The sequence below is a fragment of the Microtus oregoni genome, unplaced genomic scaffold, assembly GCF_018167655.1.
Source record: "Microtus oregoni isolate MIOR12 unplaced genomic scaffold, Mior012 000036F_ref0000092, whole genome shotgun sequence".
NCBI classification, from domain to species: domain Eukaryota; kingdom Metazoa; phylum Chordata; class Mammalia; order Rodentia; family Cricetidae; genus Microtus; species Microtus oregoni.
Window position 1 is genome coordinate 4,259,888 of NW_024543095.1, and position 16,032 is coordinate 4,275,919.

Below are 16,032 nucleotides of genomic sequence, written 5' to 3' on the forward strand. Positions count from 1 at the left end.
TTTATGTCCTGGATGAGGTCACTTCCAAAAGGTGACCTTGTTCTTGGCATGAGTGTGTGTGTGTGTGTGTGTGTGTGTGTGTGTGTGTGTGTGTGTGTGATGGATCAGTCCTGCCCACGCCATCTGTTTTTTTAATGGGGTCTTCTCACAAAGTCACACTCGGGAGGGTTTCCATCTCCCTGCCCTTTCCACACACACTTGCTGTTTCTATTGCCGTTTAAACCCAAAAGGTCTCCCTGAAGCTCATGTGGGGAATGAATATTTGTTCTCCAGCAGGTGGCGCTGTTCTTGGAGGTTGTGGGACGCTCAGGTGGTGGGGATGTAGCCGATAGCTGGGTTTCAAAGTTTATATAGCCTGGCTCTAGGTTCCGGTCTTACTAGTTCTGCTTCCTAGTCCACTATGGTGTGAGGAACCTGTCTCACATGCTCCAATCACTATGAACATTGTTATTCCTTTTCCACCACAGTAGACTAAAATCTCATGATACACTACGCCAAAATAAACCTTTCTTCCCTGAGGTTGTTGTATCAGGTATTCCGCCATATAGATGAGGAAAATAACCAATACCACCCCGCACTGGGGGATGCTTCCAGAGTTGAGCTCTTAGCCGGCATATACTCCGGAGTACGGTCTGGCCTGGTTATTCCTTCTGAGAAACCCAAGGACCACACAATGAACAAGGAGGAAGGCGCCTCCTTCACTGGCTAGACTGCCTTTCCCCTGCTGTACTTTTAAAACCAGATGTAAGATTCTACTTTCACACCAAGAATCCCTTGTGGGAATACATTTTATTTCTCCATTTAGCTGTGAAATAAGTAGCATATAGGTACAAAAAAAATGTGATTACTGGCAAACGACACTGAACAGACCATTCCTGGGTCACCAGCGCCACCAGTCTGTTTTTTTCCCCAAGAAATGGATCCACAGAGATGGTGGGAAGGGACGGAGTGGATTATAGGCTTCTTCCTTTATCACAGCGGACACATCCTGCTCCGTTTTCCCGGAAGTGGCTACTGACGTCTGAAAGCGCCCGGACGATCTAGTGGCCTTGGGTTTATCAGAGCCTGACTCAGCTAGGAACTCGGCCCAGTCTCTTGCAAGGCATCTTTGACTCCATTTCAAATGCCATGTTTAACTGTAGACCCACCACAGGGGGTGGCACCGCTCCGAGGAGGAGGAAGTCAGTTCCTTGAGTGGCCACCAGGAGCTTATCCTAGAGAAAGACATGGACACTTATAGGCTAAAGGTCCAAGGGGAACAAAGAAACTGTTCCTTTCGCCAAGTAACCTTGGAGGCCCAGCCCCATTCCCGCTGTGTGGACCAGCAAAGCAAAGCAAGCCTGGGCGTTTCCTGAGAGCGTGACTGGCCCCTCACATGGTCCCCCCAACAGACGGGACGCTCTTCTCTTTAAAACCCCAGAAGCCACTTTTCATCTGCCCGCTCTGCCCACAGCTGGAATCCAAGCCACAGTTCACCTGGCTCCGTGCGTGCCTGCTTGCGGCACCATGACAGAATCTTGGAGTCAGCGGCTGTTTTGTCCTCCCCAGGGCAGACCAGAAAGGCAGCTCTGCCCTCTGCTCTCCCCTCTGCCCTCTGCCCTCCGCCCTCCGCGGGCCCCAGTCCGCTGGCTGTGGACTTCCGCAGATGAACGGCTTTTCTCAAGTGTCTGTGGCTCACAGTGAGTGACAACCCTGCACAGCTATTTCTCCCGCAGCTAGAATTTGTCTCCGCCCTCGGCATCTAGGAGCCCCAGTTTTCCTTCCCATTTGGTCTCCTCTTTCAAGACCTAAACATTTGACTTTCAGGCTTCTTAGATTTATCTTCTACTAAGAATTCAATTTAACACATATAATTTGAAAACTCAATCATCACCACAAGCCATGAAGGAAGAGGGGCAGACGACTGTGTCTTTTCCTGTCCTCAGTTCACCTCCGACTTGCTTTGGAAGCGCCTCTCTCCATTTCTAAATACTCAGCTCAGACAGCAGCTCCCTTGCGTGTCAATGTTCAAATGCCCATCGATTTCTGTGATGGAAGACGGGGCTGGGTGTTCCTCGCCCACTTTGATATTTCTATCTTCTCTTTCATTCTCCTAATATATTTATATTCTGCTTTTTGTTAAATCAATATTTAATTTCTACTTTATTACAGTTATATATGCACTGTTCACCGCTGAGTGAAGAAATTCTCTTGGATGGCATTTCCTTTCTTCTGTAACTTTTTGTTCTTCCAGGAGTTACTAATTGCCTCATTTTTTTTGGGGGGGGGGTGTCTGGATAGTTTGTCATTATCTTAATAATTCTTTTTAAAGTCTCCAGTAGAATTTCAAAGCGTTTTGCATGGCGAAGCCATCCAAGGTACTATTGTGGTTCGCTCTTCCCTCAGTTCACCCCTCTGCACCTCCAGGGACCGCTGGACCCCTGCACGGTGTCTAATTCCACTGACTGTACTTGTCTCTTGGTGGAGCTCCAGAGTCCGGATTCCCACCCCTACCCACCCACCAGACTCTGCTCAGAGGGTGCATGTTCGTTTCTCCTCTGAGTTCATTTCTCTTGCAAAGCCAGCTCAGAAAGCCAGATGCTGTTTTCTTAGTGGGATCTGGAGGTCTTGTACTACCAGTGGCAAATCCAGACTCCCAATCTTAATATGACCTCCATGGGAGAGTTTGATCCAAACTTCGGATGATCTCATCTGTTGGGTTGCTAGTCGTCAACCCAAAGTCCAGCCAGTCATCTCAGAGGGATCTCTTGGTCTGAAGGTTGGGAGAGATGGATTTATTGGGGGTAGAAGCAGACCCACTCTGAGGAATAGTTGACAGCAGTCAGCAAGATCAAGGTCATTGCCGCCCGTTTTTCACTTTCCCAGAGATTCAAGATCACTGTACAGTGGAAGCTTGTACGAATGCTAACTTCGTTAGAAGGCGCTCTCCTGCCATATCATCAGTACATCAGCATGGATACAGGTAGCATTAGCCAGATAAGTTCTCAGCAAGATGCGATTCGCAATGCGTTAAACCCCTAGACTCTGAAATCGGTTGAGATCAACATGGCCTCCCTTGTCTCAGGGCACCACTGGCATTTCCGAGCTTGATAATTTAGCCTAAATGTCACCTGCAATGTGGCAGTGGAGGCACATGCCTTCTTCAAAAACAAACGGGTTTGGGGGGAGAGCAGAGGAGTCGTTCAGCCTGGCTGTGCTTACTCACACCCTAAACTAAGTCAGAAATGAGCGGGGGGCCCTGGAGATGAGGGAGGAAGAGAGAAAAACATGATTCTAACAAGTAGTACAAGCCACCCTATTCAGCAAGTCTAGGGTACATGAAAGGCTTCTTGTATAGTTTATAGAATGTGACCCAGAAACAGAATGGCCTGGCAACAGGATTTCATTTCTTCCTCCTCTGGGGAAGAAGCTCATTTAGTAAACATAATAAATCCTTTGCTTATTCCAGCAACAATATGGCTGGATAAACAAGACCTGAACAGTGACAATACCAGTAGATGCGCTAGCACGGAAATGGAAGTGGGAGACTTCACAGGGTCCCACACCCACACGAAGGACTACAGGCAACTAGTGACTGATAAGAAAGGAGCAGCTCTTTTCTCCTAGTAATGAGCTCCCTAGTCGTTTATCCCTGAAATCATCCACTCACAAGCAACGCTCAACAGACTCAGCAGGTTATAGTCATATATTTGTGCATTTATATGTGCATAAATATATATAATTGTAATAAAATAAGAAGCCATCAATTTGAGAAGGAACGAAGAGGGGGGCATGGGAGGGATTAGAGGGAGGAGAGAAAAGTGGGGAAGAGATATAATTATATTTAAATTAGCATAAAATCTAATGAAAGCACAATGTCTTTGGAAACCTGGGGAATGGTTACTGAGTGATTCTCTTTGCCCACAGTTTACTTTGTACTGAGGTCGCCACAATTAAGACACAGGCAGGCTTAGCATATGTCAGGGGATGGGGCCATCGAGCAAATAGCTGTAAGTGTATTAGCCAACTACAAACAGATCCTTAACCTGATGGGTGGTATCTATTAAAAACTCAAAGTTAAATGGGACTATCACACCCTTTCTCCCAAGGCTCAGGGGGCATCGTGGAAGAGAGAGCAGAAAGAATACAAAAGTTGGAAGTGGTGGAACACTATTATGAAACACTGTTTTCTAGACTCAACAGGGATGTTGTTCATACGAACTCACAGAAGCTACCATGCAAGGTCAAGGTAGACAAGACCTCAGCATGAAATGGGAGGTGGTCACAAAATCCTGCCCCTAGCTGAGGAGCTATTGGCAATTGGTGAGAGAGGGACTCTCCCAGTCTGCTGAGAGAGGGAGGGTCTGTTTTCTTCAGAGATGTGGCCCCTAAGAGGATAGTCCGTTTCTGGCAGTTGGTCCTTACATCCAAGTGCCTATAAGACAGCACTAAGTAGACTCAGTAGGTTTTTTTTTTTTTTAAAGAAGAGCACGTTAACTTTGAAGGGGAAAGTGTCTTGGGGAGGCATAGGAGGAATTACGGGGGGGGGCGATGGGGGATAGATCTGACTAAAACACATTATATGTATGTATACATTTTTCAAATAATAAAAAAGGAAAAATCCATCATGCACACAATTGTGCATGGCTCTGGAATACTCATTTCTGAATGAAATTTAGATGCGATGTTTTCTGAATACTAAACAGACTGTCATCTAGACATGAACACAATACAGTTCAACCACTGCACACAACGTGGGAAAAGTACCATAGGAAAGTAGGAAAATTACAGACCTAACTATTAAACCCCCCACCTCACTGTTAACTAGCCTTGCAACCCTGAGCAACTTTCTCAATTATAAAATGGGAATACCATTATACAGTATTTGTTGTAACATTAAAAAGTACTACATTCCCACTCCCCTAAAACAGTACTTTAAAATTTAACATCATATGGAATAGTAAAAGCCTGGGCTTCTTTTCCAAGATCAGGAACATAAGGATGTCTGGGGTTTTGTTCATTTTTTGTTTGTTTGTTTTTAAATTTCTGTTCAAAATTGTAATAGAAGTCCTATCCTGGATAATAAATCAAGGGCTTAAAAAAAAGAAAATGAAATCGAAACAAAAACCCAAAATGATAAACTGATACAATTTGGAAAGTAAAAAAAAAAATGAAACTACTTTCAGATATGATTTTATATCTTTAAAATCCAAAGGGACCCCTTTAAAACCAGAGCTAATGAATGAGTTTAGAAAGGGTGTAAGATGTAAGATCAGTATACACAACTCAACGTATTGCTAAAAACTAGCAATGATTAGCTGAGAAGGGATAGGAAATCTGTTTTGCTCACAATAGCATCCAAAGGAATACAAAACTCAGAAGTCAGTTAACACAGGCATACAGACCTTCCATACTGAAAACAGGAAAGCGTCTCTAGGAGAAGCTAAAGTTTTAAAATTGAAGCGTGTTCTGTATCTACAAATTCAAAAACTTGATGTTGTGAATATGATATTTCCCAATTAATTGAATACTTGCTGTGATCTCTATCACCCCCGTAACCCCAGGATAAGACTGCAAATATAAACTAAATCCTCACAGTAGGATGAGCTGATGTTCAAAGACAGCAGGGTGCGAGTCTTTTCAGCAACGGGTGCAGGGAAGACCAGATGACCACATGCGGAAGACTAAAGCTAGACTTCCGTTATATACAGGCAAAAAATACCTCAAAATAGTTTAAAATCCTAAATGACAAAATGTTACAAGAGACTCAGGAGTAAACATTTGTGACTCAAGACTGGAGATCTTGAGAGCTACCACCCAAAGTATACCTCATCAAACCTAGAATCTTGTGAACTTCAAACGATACCACCCCAAATTGAAAAAAACAAAAACCAAGCAAAACCCCACCAAAATACAAAGTGGGGAGGATCTGGGAGGAACTGGGAAAGGGTAAATAGGATAAAATATATTAAGTGAAAACAATTTTTAATTGACAACTAAACAAAAATTAAAATTAAAAAATTGAAAAGATAACTTTAAAGAACAGGATAAAAGTCGACAGCATATGTGATAAGGGATTAGGGGCTAAAGTATGAAAATAGCTCTTACAACTCAGTGTCAAGAAGATATTAATATATCATAATAATATAATCAACTTCAAAATGCAGAAAGGATTTGAATAGAATTCTCTAAAGAAAACATATGATTAACCTATAATCAATGGGAAAGAGACTCAGCATCATTTGATATCAAGGGAGTGCCAGTCAAACCCACAGTGAGGTACCAGTTCACACCCAGAGAGACAGACAACACTGAATGCTTCTTAAACATCATCCATTGCTGTCGGGAAGATGATAAGGCAAGCCGCTGCTCAGGATGTCACACAGAGTTACCATGTGATCCCAAGGCCCAATCCCTAGCTATATAGCCAAGTGCAGCGAAACACGTCCACCTTGAGGCTGGCCTGCAAACACTCCCAATATGTTAACTAATGATAGTCGTCACGAAGTAGGAATAACTTCAACATCTACCAGTTGTTGAATAATGAATCAAATATGGCATAGCACCAATGAACGCCTACTTAGAACTAAAGTGGGATGAACACTGAGGCATGCTTCATTGTAGATGAACCCTGAAAACATTGTGCAAAGTGAAAGACACAGTTACTAAGGGCCGCTCATTTCATGATTGCACTTGTACGAAACACCCAGAATAGGCCAACCCACAGAGTCATGATGTAGGTTAGTGCTTTCCTAAGACTAAAGGTTGGATGCGCCTGGGGAGTGACTGCTGGGCGAGCATCACATTTCCTCATGTGGAGATGAAGGTGCTCTAAAATGATATTACTGGAATGTTCCTGCAGGCCTGCGATTATGCTAAAGCCACAAATGCAACACTTTCGTTTGACGGTGTCTTCTCATGTAGCTCTGGCAGGTCTGGAACTCACGACGTAGCCCAGGCTGTATTGGAATGTATGGTCCTTCCACTTCTGCTTCCTGAACCTTAGGTTTCTAGGGGTGTACCGCCATGCCCAGCTTGAACTCCATACTTTAAGTATGCTGTGGATTGCATTTCTCTAAAATGGAGAAAATTGGCATCAAGAAAACTACGTGTTGAGTTTTGTAACTGGGGGAATGGTATGTGAGAAATTTTATGGGAGTTGCCAGTCGGGCTACAGCAAGAAAGGGTAGGTGTTGCACTACTAATAGCCAGGACAGAGCAGACAGTAAGGCCTGAGAGCCAAGGCTGGGAATAACAGACCGTAGAAGGCAATGGTATTAACCATGCGTGGTGTATGTAGATGGAGGACCAAGGTGTGGTCAGAGGGATGGGCAGGGGCACATGGTACATCAATCCAGGGATCAATGTTAAGGACTCTAGAATTACCTTGTATGGCAAGAAGGGTTTTTAACTTGGGGAATGCAGCAAATTAATTTGAACTTTAAAAGCATAGCTCTGGCTTCAGAAAATTGATTTGAGGGATATGAATGGATATAAAAAAATAAGCTCAAAAACCAATGCAAAATCCAGGGAGACAGATGATTTCTAAGAAATCCAGACAGGAGTAGTCTGAGGAGAGAGTAGGAAGCAGGATGTGGAGACAGAGTTCCTTTACGAAGTTTGGCTGTGTTGGGAGGAGAGGGGTGGAAACAACCGGAAGGGATTGTGAGGTGGGAGAAATTCAAAGGATGCATGTGCTTGAATGAGGCTTAGAACACCTGAGAAAGGAGAGAGAGAGAGAGAGAGAGAGAGAGAGAGAGCGCAGTTTAGCGTTCAGAAGATAGAGGAGAAAATCCATTCAATCAGGTCCTTGCAAAGGTGATGGTAATGAGTTATGGAACACGCCCAGAGGGAGATCCAAAGGGAGATGCTGTGTAACAGAAAACAAGGAAGGAGGAGGGGGTGTTTCCAAAGCAGGTGGATTTGTACATTTTCAGGCAGAGCTTCTTCACCTTGTCCCCTCCAGTTCCTCATTGCAGCTTATGGGCCACATGTAAAAGCATATGTGCCATATTGTGATGTCAGAGAGTGGCTATGGACAAGGGAGAGGGTCCACTCTCAGGGTCATGACGGGCATTAATGCAAGGGATAAATACATATGTATACCCCCTCTCTGTACATTCTTCAGAACAGGAAACTGGAAAAATTAGTGAAAAGAGAATTGGAACGCCCAAAAGAGACAAGATAGAGAGAATTCTGTGACTTCAAAAGTTCAAGGATGTAGACCCCGTGTGCCAAATTAGCTTCAAGATACAATTAAACAGTCATTCTTTGCATTAAAATCCATGTAGGCAGTGACAGGCACAATAAAATTGGAAATGATCTGTTTTTAAAAGGAGCAAAAGGGGAATTCAATACAGCTGAGTAAAATTGACTCTTGTCAATCTGTAATCACTAGTAACCATCAAATGTTCATCAGGAAGCATTGATGCACAAATATTATATCTTCATGCAGACACCTTTCTCATGGTTTCAAGGCACACACACGATTCGTAGGTTATACAAAGACCATGTCCAGAAGCAACAATATTTCAGAGGGTGTGGGGGTGAATTTTGATTATCAACTTGATTGGAGTAAGAAACATCTATGGGATTAGTGGAGTGCACTTTTGGTATTTCCAGAGAGGGTATTTCAGAGAGAACTGACTAAGGGGGTAGGACATGTTCCTAATGTGTTGGGGAGGTACCATCCCATGAACAGTCCCACACTGAACAAAAAACAGGGGAAAAAGAAGAAAACCAGTTTGCCTGGGATGTCCTTCTCTATGTGTGTTGCTTTTATTGGTTGATGAATAAAGCTCTTCTGACCAATGGCTTAGCAGAGTAAAGCCAGGTGGGAAATACGAACAGAGATATATGGAAAGAGTAGGCAGAGTCAACGAGATGCCATGTAGCTGCCGAAGGAGAAAGGTGCCACATTAGCAGTAAGCCACAGCCTCATGGCGATATATAGATTAATAGAAATGGGTTAATTTAAGATGTAAGAGCTAGGTAGGAATATACCTAAGCCACTGGCCAAACAGTATTGTAATTTATGTAGTTTCTGTGCAATTATTTGGGTCTGGGAGGTTGGGAAACAAAAAGAGATCTGTGTTTAGAACCAGTTGAGTATCCTGCCCGTGGATGCAAAGCACCAGCCACCCTGAGTTCCCATTGCCATGCTTTCCCTACCATGATATACCATGTCCTTTCAAACAGAAACAAACTGTAGATGGAAGGTTGTTTTTTTGTTTTTTGTTCTTTTTGTTTGTTTTTTGTTTTTCCTAGCTGGATCCCACTTGATGAGTTCTCTCCGCCCATTGGGTCCCTGCAGTCGCTTTTGAAATAATCACTCAGAGGCTAAATATTAAACATAATTATTGTTTGATCAATGGCTTAGGGAGTTTACTGGCTAGCTATAACTATAGACTAACCCATTTCTATTTATTTATATTTCACTATGAGGCTTGAGGGCTCATGGCTTGTTACCTCACATCTTGCTGATGCAGTGGCTAGCTACATGGTATCTCCTTGACTCTACCTTCTCTCTCTCTGTATCTTTGTTTGGATTTTCTGCCTAGCTATATTTTGCCTGTCTATGGACCGAAACAGCTTGATTCATCAACCAATGAAAGCAACACATATACAAAAGGATATCCCACATCAATGAACCTTTTCTTCTGTTAATTGCTGTTGTCAAGCATTTTGTCACAGCCACAAGTATATTGTAGAGAGGGCTTTGACCACAGTATTGTTCCATGAAGAACCAACAGTGATAACCAAATAAGAGAGGCTTTGGGTCAGGCAACAAAGTGTGTTGAAGGACCTCTAGGTCTAGAATGTCCAGTCTTTATTTCTACAGTGTTCTAGTGGGTAGAGTTTCTAAGGAAGGGTGTTAGAAATTTCCAGAGACTTGGATGCTTGTCTCGAAATAAGGAATATATAGACTTGAAGATTCCCAGAAAATGGGAAGATAAATCCTCAAGCTCATCAGAATTTTAGAACACTCACTCAGTCAGAATTCGGCTGTGGCAGAACTGGGCAATGTGATAACAGATTTTCTGTAACTCTAGTTTGTTCTATAGAAGTCAAGAAGAAATGGCAATGTGTTTGTTGATGAGCACAGACTAGAAGTATCCATGCTGATGACTACACATATCCACTTCTGTCCCAAGCCAGCTAGACAATGGTAAAGCCAGTGGGGTGGCCAGCTCTCCTTTCCCCCAAGGTCAAGTGTTTGCGTAGCTCTGCAGTGTTCTGTTTCCACCATTTCTGGTCCCTGTCTGGAATGAGTCACCACCCTTTCTCTCTGGAACATTAATTAAATGTTGTAAATCTCTCATTCACGACTTTCAGGCTGTGCTCTTCATGAATGGGTCTGGATAAAATCTGAGCATTTGGCCTTGAAACCCAGAAGCCGTGAGCAGCAGGGCCTTAGCTTATAAAATAAGCTTTCCGGTGTCTCTGAGAGGCTGTCTCCAGGGAGTCTTATGTGTCATTTTTAGAGAAAGAGGGATACTGTTCAGAGGAAGAAGAAAGGACTTGCGTGCTGCCATGTCTTACCTGGTCCAGAGGGCTCGGCTGGACTCCTCACCTCAGCCATACATGACCAGGTTCATCCACTGAGAAATAAGCATCGTCATTAGAATGGCTATCTCTCTTTCTCTCCCCTCCCTTCTCTCTGGTGTGTAAGTCTTTATATATGGAAATTCATGTATATGTAAATTGTGTGTTTGGGGGCAGATGTTGCTGCCAGGTGTCTTCCTTACTTTTTGAAATGGAGTCTCTCATTGAACCCAGAGTTTACCAATTGGGTGAGGCTAGCCGGCCAGCAAACTCCTCAGATCCCCCTGTCTCCACCTCTCCAGGGCTATGGGATTGTAGGCATTCACCACTATGCCTGGCTTCTTATGTGGGTGCTAGGGTTCTAAACTCAGGTCCTCATGCTTGTGTGATAAGTACTCACTGACTGAGCCCCAACCCTGAGTAACCAGTTCTTAAAGCTGGTTCATTTCACGCAGATCAGGGCAAATATATACCCCTCCCTTAGAAGGTCTCAGTTCAGCACCAACGCCTTTCCCCAGCTCACTCTACACTCAGTGTTCTGACACAACACGTCTTCCCTCTTCTTTCTAGGTAACTCCTCTACAATCCTCCACTCCACCAACTGAGCAATTGAAGGGCATATATTATTTTCTAAATAGCCCAGCAGAGAGAGGTGTATGGGGGTTGACCAGCTGACTGGTTAGATGGCTCTAAAATTCAGGCTTAATGTACAGTGAGCTTGGTGGACTGTTCTTTACTTCTCTCTTGGATTTATGACTCCCACATAATCCTCTGCTTTATTAAGCTATTGGAAAAAAATAAAATCTCTCTGCCAAGATCCTAAAGCAGCCTGGCAGCCTGCAATATATAAAGGCAGTAATTGGAGGCAGGTCCCCCCGCCCCCCTCTGCCCCAGCCTGGCTGGCCTTTGATGGACTATTCAATACCCTGGGGGAGAAAAATGTCCCTTGGAACTGGATCAGGAGATTGTAGCCTGGGACTGTGCCTGGTTCTGGGAGGGGAAGATGCCTCACCTCCATCTCTGTCAGGTAGACTCCTTTGCCATCCTTGGAGAGGTTGCGGAATGCCTCTAGGATAGAGGTAGAAAGGTTTTGAGGGGCTGAGAGGAGGTCCTAAGTCGTCACTGTCCCCAGCGGGTGCTTTACTCTGTTCTCCCGTTTCATCTAGCTCTATGCCGTGGGGTGGCTTAAGGGTCTCCTGTCAGGACAGTTGTGATTATCCTCACCTCTTCCCTTCCAGAGTCCATGTACCTCGCCCCCTTGACTGTATTCACTGAGATGGGAAGACCACCATGGGTGGCACCATCCCCTGGCTGGGATCCTGGACTGTGTAAGTAGAGAAAGGGCATGCATTCGCTGCCTTCATCCCGGTTATGGCTGTAATATAACCAGTGGCTTCAAATTCTGGCTAACCTGTCTTCCCTGACTCTAACCTGCGACTATGAGCCAGAAAACAAAACAAAACAAGTAAAACAAAACAAAACCTCATTTCCCTCAGGTTGCTTTGGTCAGAGTATTTTATCATAGCAACGGTGAAGGAAAGTAAGACAACTTCCAAGAGAGGAAGCAGGCCAGAACTTGGAGGAAGGCTAGAATCTCAATGGCATGGTGTTAGGAGGGTGGTAAGGCTTTCTGTGTCATTTACACAGAACCAGGCACCACACAAATTTCCATGCTATGGGACTTTTGTTTTCTTTTCCCTTTGAGAATGTACTGTCCGTTCTGTTGGCTTTGGTTGGGGAGGGTCCCAGTCTTTCTCTTGACCAGATGGTTTCTCAGATGTGTTAACCTCACAGCAGCCGTGTGGGGGGTTTGTAGACCTCAGTCTCTACCCTATTCCTCACCACAGCACTACGGACAGTCTTACTCTTAGATCTGGGGAGTCTCAGGCAGGACACCAGCCTGCCTACTCTTGAGTCTTCACCCAGGTCCGGGGGCGTCAGTGCTTTCCTGGCTATGGGTCACTGGGAAGCTCTACAGAATGCCCCCAGGGTCACTTACTTGCCATGGTTTCTAGTCGTATCAGGAAGCAGACGAGGCTGGGGAAGCTGACTTGGCCAGCGCTGTCGCTGTACCGGAGTGTCATGAGACTCAGCAGCTCGTTGCCGACCAAGATTCCTGAAAGGAAGTCTGGGACGGGAAGGTGAGTTGGTGAGCTAAGTGGACACTGGAGATGGGGTGGTCCTCTGCTTCACGAGGGTCTAGCAGCCTCCCACCACATCCCCTGCTCAGTCCAGTAGGTCAGCCAGTGCCGCCTCACTCAGGGCCTGGCCTTTTTCTCCTGGTCGCTGGCTGTTGTGTCCTAGTGTCACAAGCCTGCAGCTTAGCCAGAGGCCAGTTCAAGGGACCCAAGACACTGACACATTGTCTTTTCCAATAATTAGATAATCCCCATGCAGCACGGAGCTGCCAGGACACCTAAGGGCTGAAGTCCAACCCTGCCTCTGCCAGGTTTCTCTCTTCTGGTGATCAATTAAACTGTCTTCCAGCTAGATGTCATGACTCCTTGTAAGCCCCATATATGGGTGCTGCTAATGTAGGCGGGTGTGGTCTCCCTGAAAGATGGAGGTTCAGTTCTACGGTGCCCATCCAAGGAAAGGCTAGGGCACAGAAGGGAGACACAAGTCAGAAGGCTGCCTCGACTGGGCAGAAGATAAGCCTCTTGCCCTTGTCACCTTTGACCTTGTCATCTTGCATCTCTAGTTATAAGCTCCAGGGAGTGGCCAGCCACACAGGTGGCCAACAGTTATTGCTCTGGTGAGCAGGCAGACACCTGAAATCTATGCAAGGACGAGCTTGGGGGCTCACGGGCCACATGTAGTTAGAGTCACACTTGATTTCTGCAGTGAAGCTTCTAACATAGCCTTCAGTTGGGGCTTGAGTTTTCCTGACAGCAACCTACCTAACCTCTGAGCTGCTGAGTTGAAGTGGAAGTGGTCCCCACTTCACCCCCTTGTTCTATTCTGGGTCAGTTAGGCTGCTCTGGTGATTCTGTCTTTATTTGGTTCTTCAATGGTGCTCTAAGTGTGGCCCCATGTTAGCCAGAAATTAATCCCTGGAGCTTCCTGGAAATGTAGGGAGATCTGAGCCTTCCTAGCTCTCCCAAGCCTGGCAGGGCACTGTGGGGCAGCTCAGCTGAGTCTCTCAGCCTTCTACTATGCTGCAGAGCCGTGACACTGGGGTGCACAGTGACTGTCATAGCTCAGGGAGGAGCTCTGCTCAAACGGAGGGCAGTGTCTTGCGTTTCTACCCCTTTCTGTACCAGGAATGTGAGAAGAAGAATTATGGAGGCGCTTTTTTTCCCCCAGAGTTAACCTGGGGGAACACGAGTCTACGGTTTATTAAGGAAGGTGGCCGTTTTCTTACATAACCTTTGTGTGATCTGTCTTCCCCACCTGCATGGAAGAAGCAATGTTTCCTGTCCTTCCCAGTTCGCGGCCGAGCGGAGACAATGGAATGAGACCATGCGAACAGTTTGCGGTGACCTATGAAGCGCCCTGCACCCTAAAATGTTGTTATCATTGCCCCAGGCCGGAAAGCTCGCGCTCGGTTTAATTTAGCCATGAACTTTATGTGAAGAGAGAGAAGTGAGAGCTCCAGCCTGCTGTGGGTATTTAACCCTGACAGCCCAGACAGTGAGCTGGAAGCTCCTGGAAGATGAGCTCCATCCCTCGTAGGTCATCAGTCATGTGGTCCTCCCCCACTCAATAAGATCCGAGTTGGAGGGAAATTGGTACAGGACTGCTCAGGCTACAGCAGGGCGGGAGGCAGGGCTCGCATCTGAGTTTAGGGTGCTGGGAACCTGTGAAGGTCAGTGTAGGTAGGGGAGGACACACAGCTAGAGCTCTCTTTTCTCCCAGCTGCCCACCCTCACTGTGTCAGCCTTGCTGGGAATGCTGGGAATATAGGACTTCATGCATGCCCCACGGCCCCCGGTCATGCTGGGAATGTAGGACTTCACGCCCCCCCCCCCGCCCCCCCTGGTCATCCAGGTATCACAATCTCCTGTTACCTGTACTCTCTATGACCTTCCACAGGTCTGAGCTCAGGAGAACTCCAGGGCTCCTTTGGATGTTCTGGAAGACATGCTGATGTGGGTGGGGGAGGGAAAGAAGCAAAAAGTCTGTGAGGACCCAGAAGGTGACTGGGAGAGGTTTTGTAAGTCTCTTCTCCATCCCCAGAAGACACCTTACTAAAGTGTACAAGGAACCAGCTTACAGAGAGATAGGGGAAGGAATGGGGCGAATGGGAATGGCCACACCCTTTAAGTCAGTTGTTCTGGTCACATCTGGACCTGAAGCTTTCTCGTCTCACTCCAGACCCACGGGAAGTTTGGCTGTCTTTGGGAAAGCACAAGGCTTCTCTCCAGACCAGTGGCTCTCACCCTTCCTAACGCTGCAACTCTTTAATACAGGTTTTTACGTTGTGATGCCCCCAACCATAAAATTATTTTCATTGCTACTTCATAACTGTACATTTCCTGCTGCTATGATCGTAATGTAAATGTTTTTGGAGACAGAAGTTTGCCAAAAGGGTCATGATGCACAGGCTGAGAACAACCGCTCTAAAGAGTTTGTGTCCAGCAGTTAAGTGCACAGACGTTACAGGTGATCGATCATCTCTCCGAGCGGAAGTTCCAGTTCAGCTCTTGACCAACTGCGGAACTAATCTTCATCAAGTTACGTCAATTTCTAGGCCTTGGTTTCCTCATCTGCAGTGCAGGGCTAATTACAGTGCCTGCCTTCTAGGCTTGTTACAAGAAGCCGAGGAGCAAACACCGATAAAGTACAAATCCATGAAATGCTTGTCGTTCACTAATACCTAAGTGTGCAGGCTCATCTGTGAATCCTCTCACTTGTCCCTTAGAGAGAGCTGTGTAGAAAAGACCAACAGCGGGCTGGGGCTGGGTCCTGGCCCCAGCATGGCTGCAGCAGCCACTGCTAGCCACTCTTGCTTATGCTGGAGACTTTTTCTCTCTGTCAAGTGTTCACTGGAATCCTGGTCCATGGCGCACCTCCTAGATGAGGTCTTGGATTAAGTGGGCAGCTGCCCAGGGCTGAGCACAGAGTGCCTGACTGAGGTCGGTACACACTGCTGCCTCCTGGGAGCTTTTTCACGTTCAAATAGCAAATCCGAGGTATGCAAGACATGGCCAACTGGGGTAGGGAAAATAAATATAGGACCACAGCTTGAGAAACCCCCTCCCCCCCGGGCTTATTTGGTTATTGATAGGTTTGAAGACAGACTTTGGGTGATTTCCATTACATTAGCTCATTCATTTAGTCGCTGATTAGCTAGGCCATTTATTGAGCAATTCTGAACACGGCTGTGTTATACACACCGTGGAGGCCTCTGGAGGAAAGATGAACATGAGGAAGACCCTGCCCTGGAGGACCCAGCCATGTAAGGATAGGAGGAGCCTGTTGCTGTGGAGTGTTAGCTGAAGATGTGTTACATTTGTTTATGCCATGGAACATTTGTTTAATGATGCAAAGATGTCTTGCATCCTT

The 16,032-nt window shown here is 45.8% G+C and overlaps 1 protein-coding gene across 1 annotated transcript in view; it reads right to left on the reverse strand.

Moving 5' to 3' along the window:
- Nucleotides 1-1,114: 1,114 nt before the first annotated feature.
- Nucleotides 1,115-16,032, reverse strand: part of LOC121433066 (calpain-13-like) — an 86,886-nt gene continuing 71,968 nt past the window's right edge. Inside the window, exons 19-23 of the mRNA XM_041631304.1 lie at nt 14,535-14,610; nt 12,524-12,652; nt 11,537-11,592; nt 10,522-10,580; nt 1,115-1,214 (exon numbers count right to left, since the gene is read on the reverse strand). Of these exons, the coding sequence (XP_041487238.1) occupies nt 10,554-10,580; nt 11,537-11,592; nt 12,524-12,652; nt 14,535-14,610 (288 nt within the window). The 3' untranslated portion in view covers nt 1,115-1,214; nt 10,522-10,553. The remainder of the gene's footprint in view (nt 1,215-10,521; nt 10,581-11,536; nt 11,593-12,523; nt 12,653-14,534; nt 14,611-16,032) is intronic.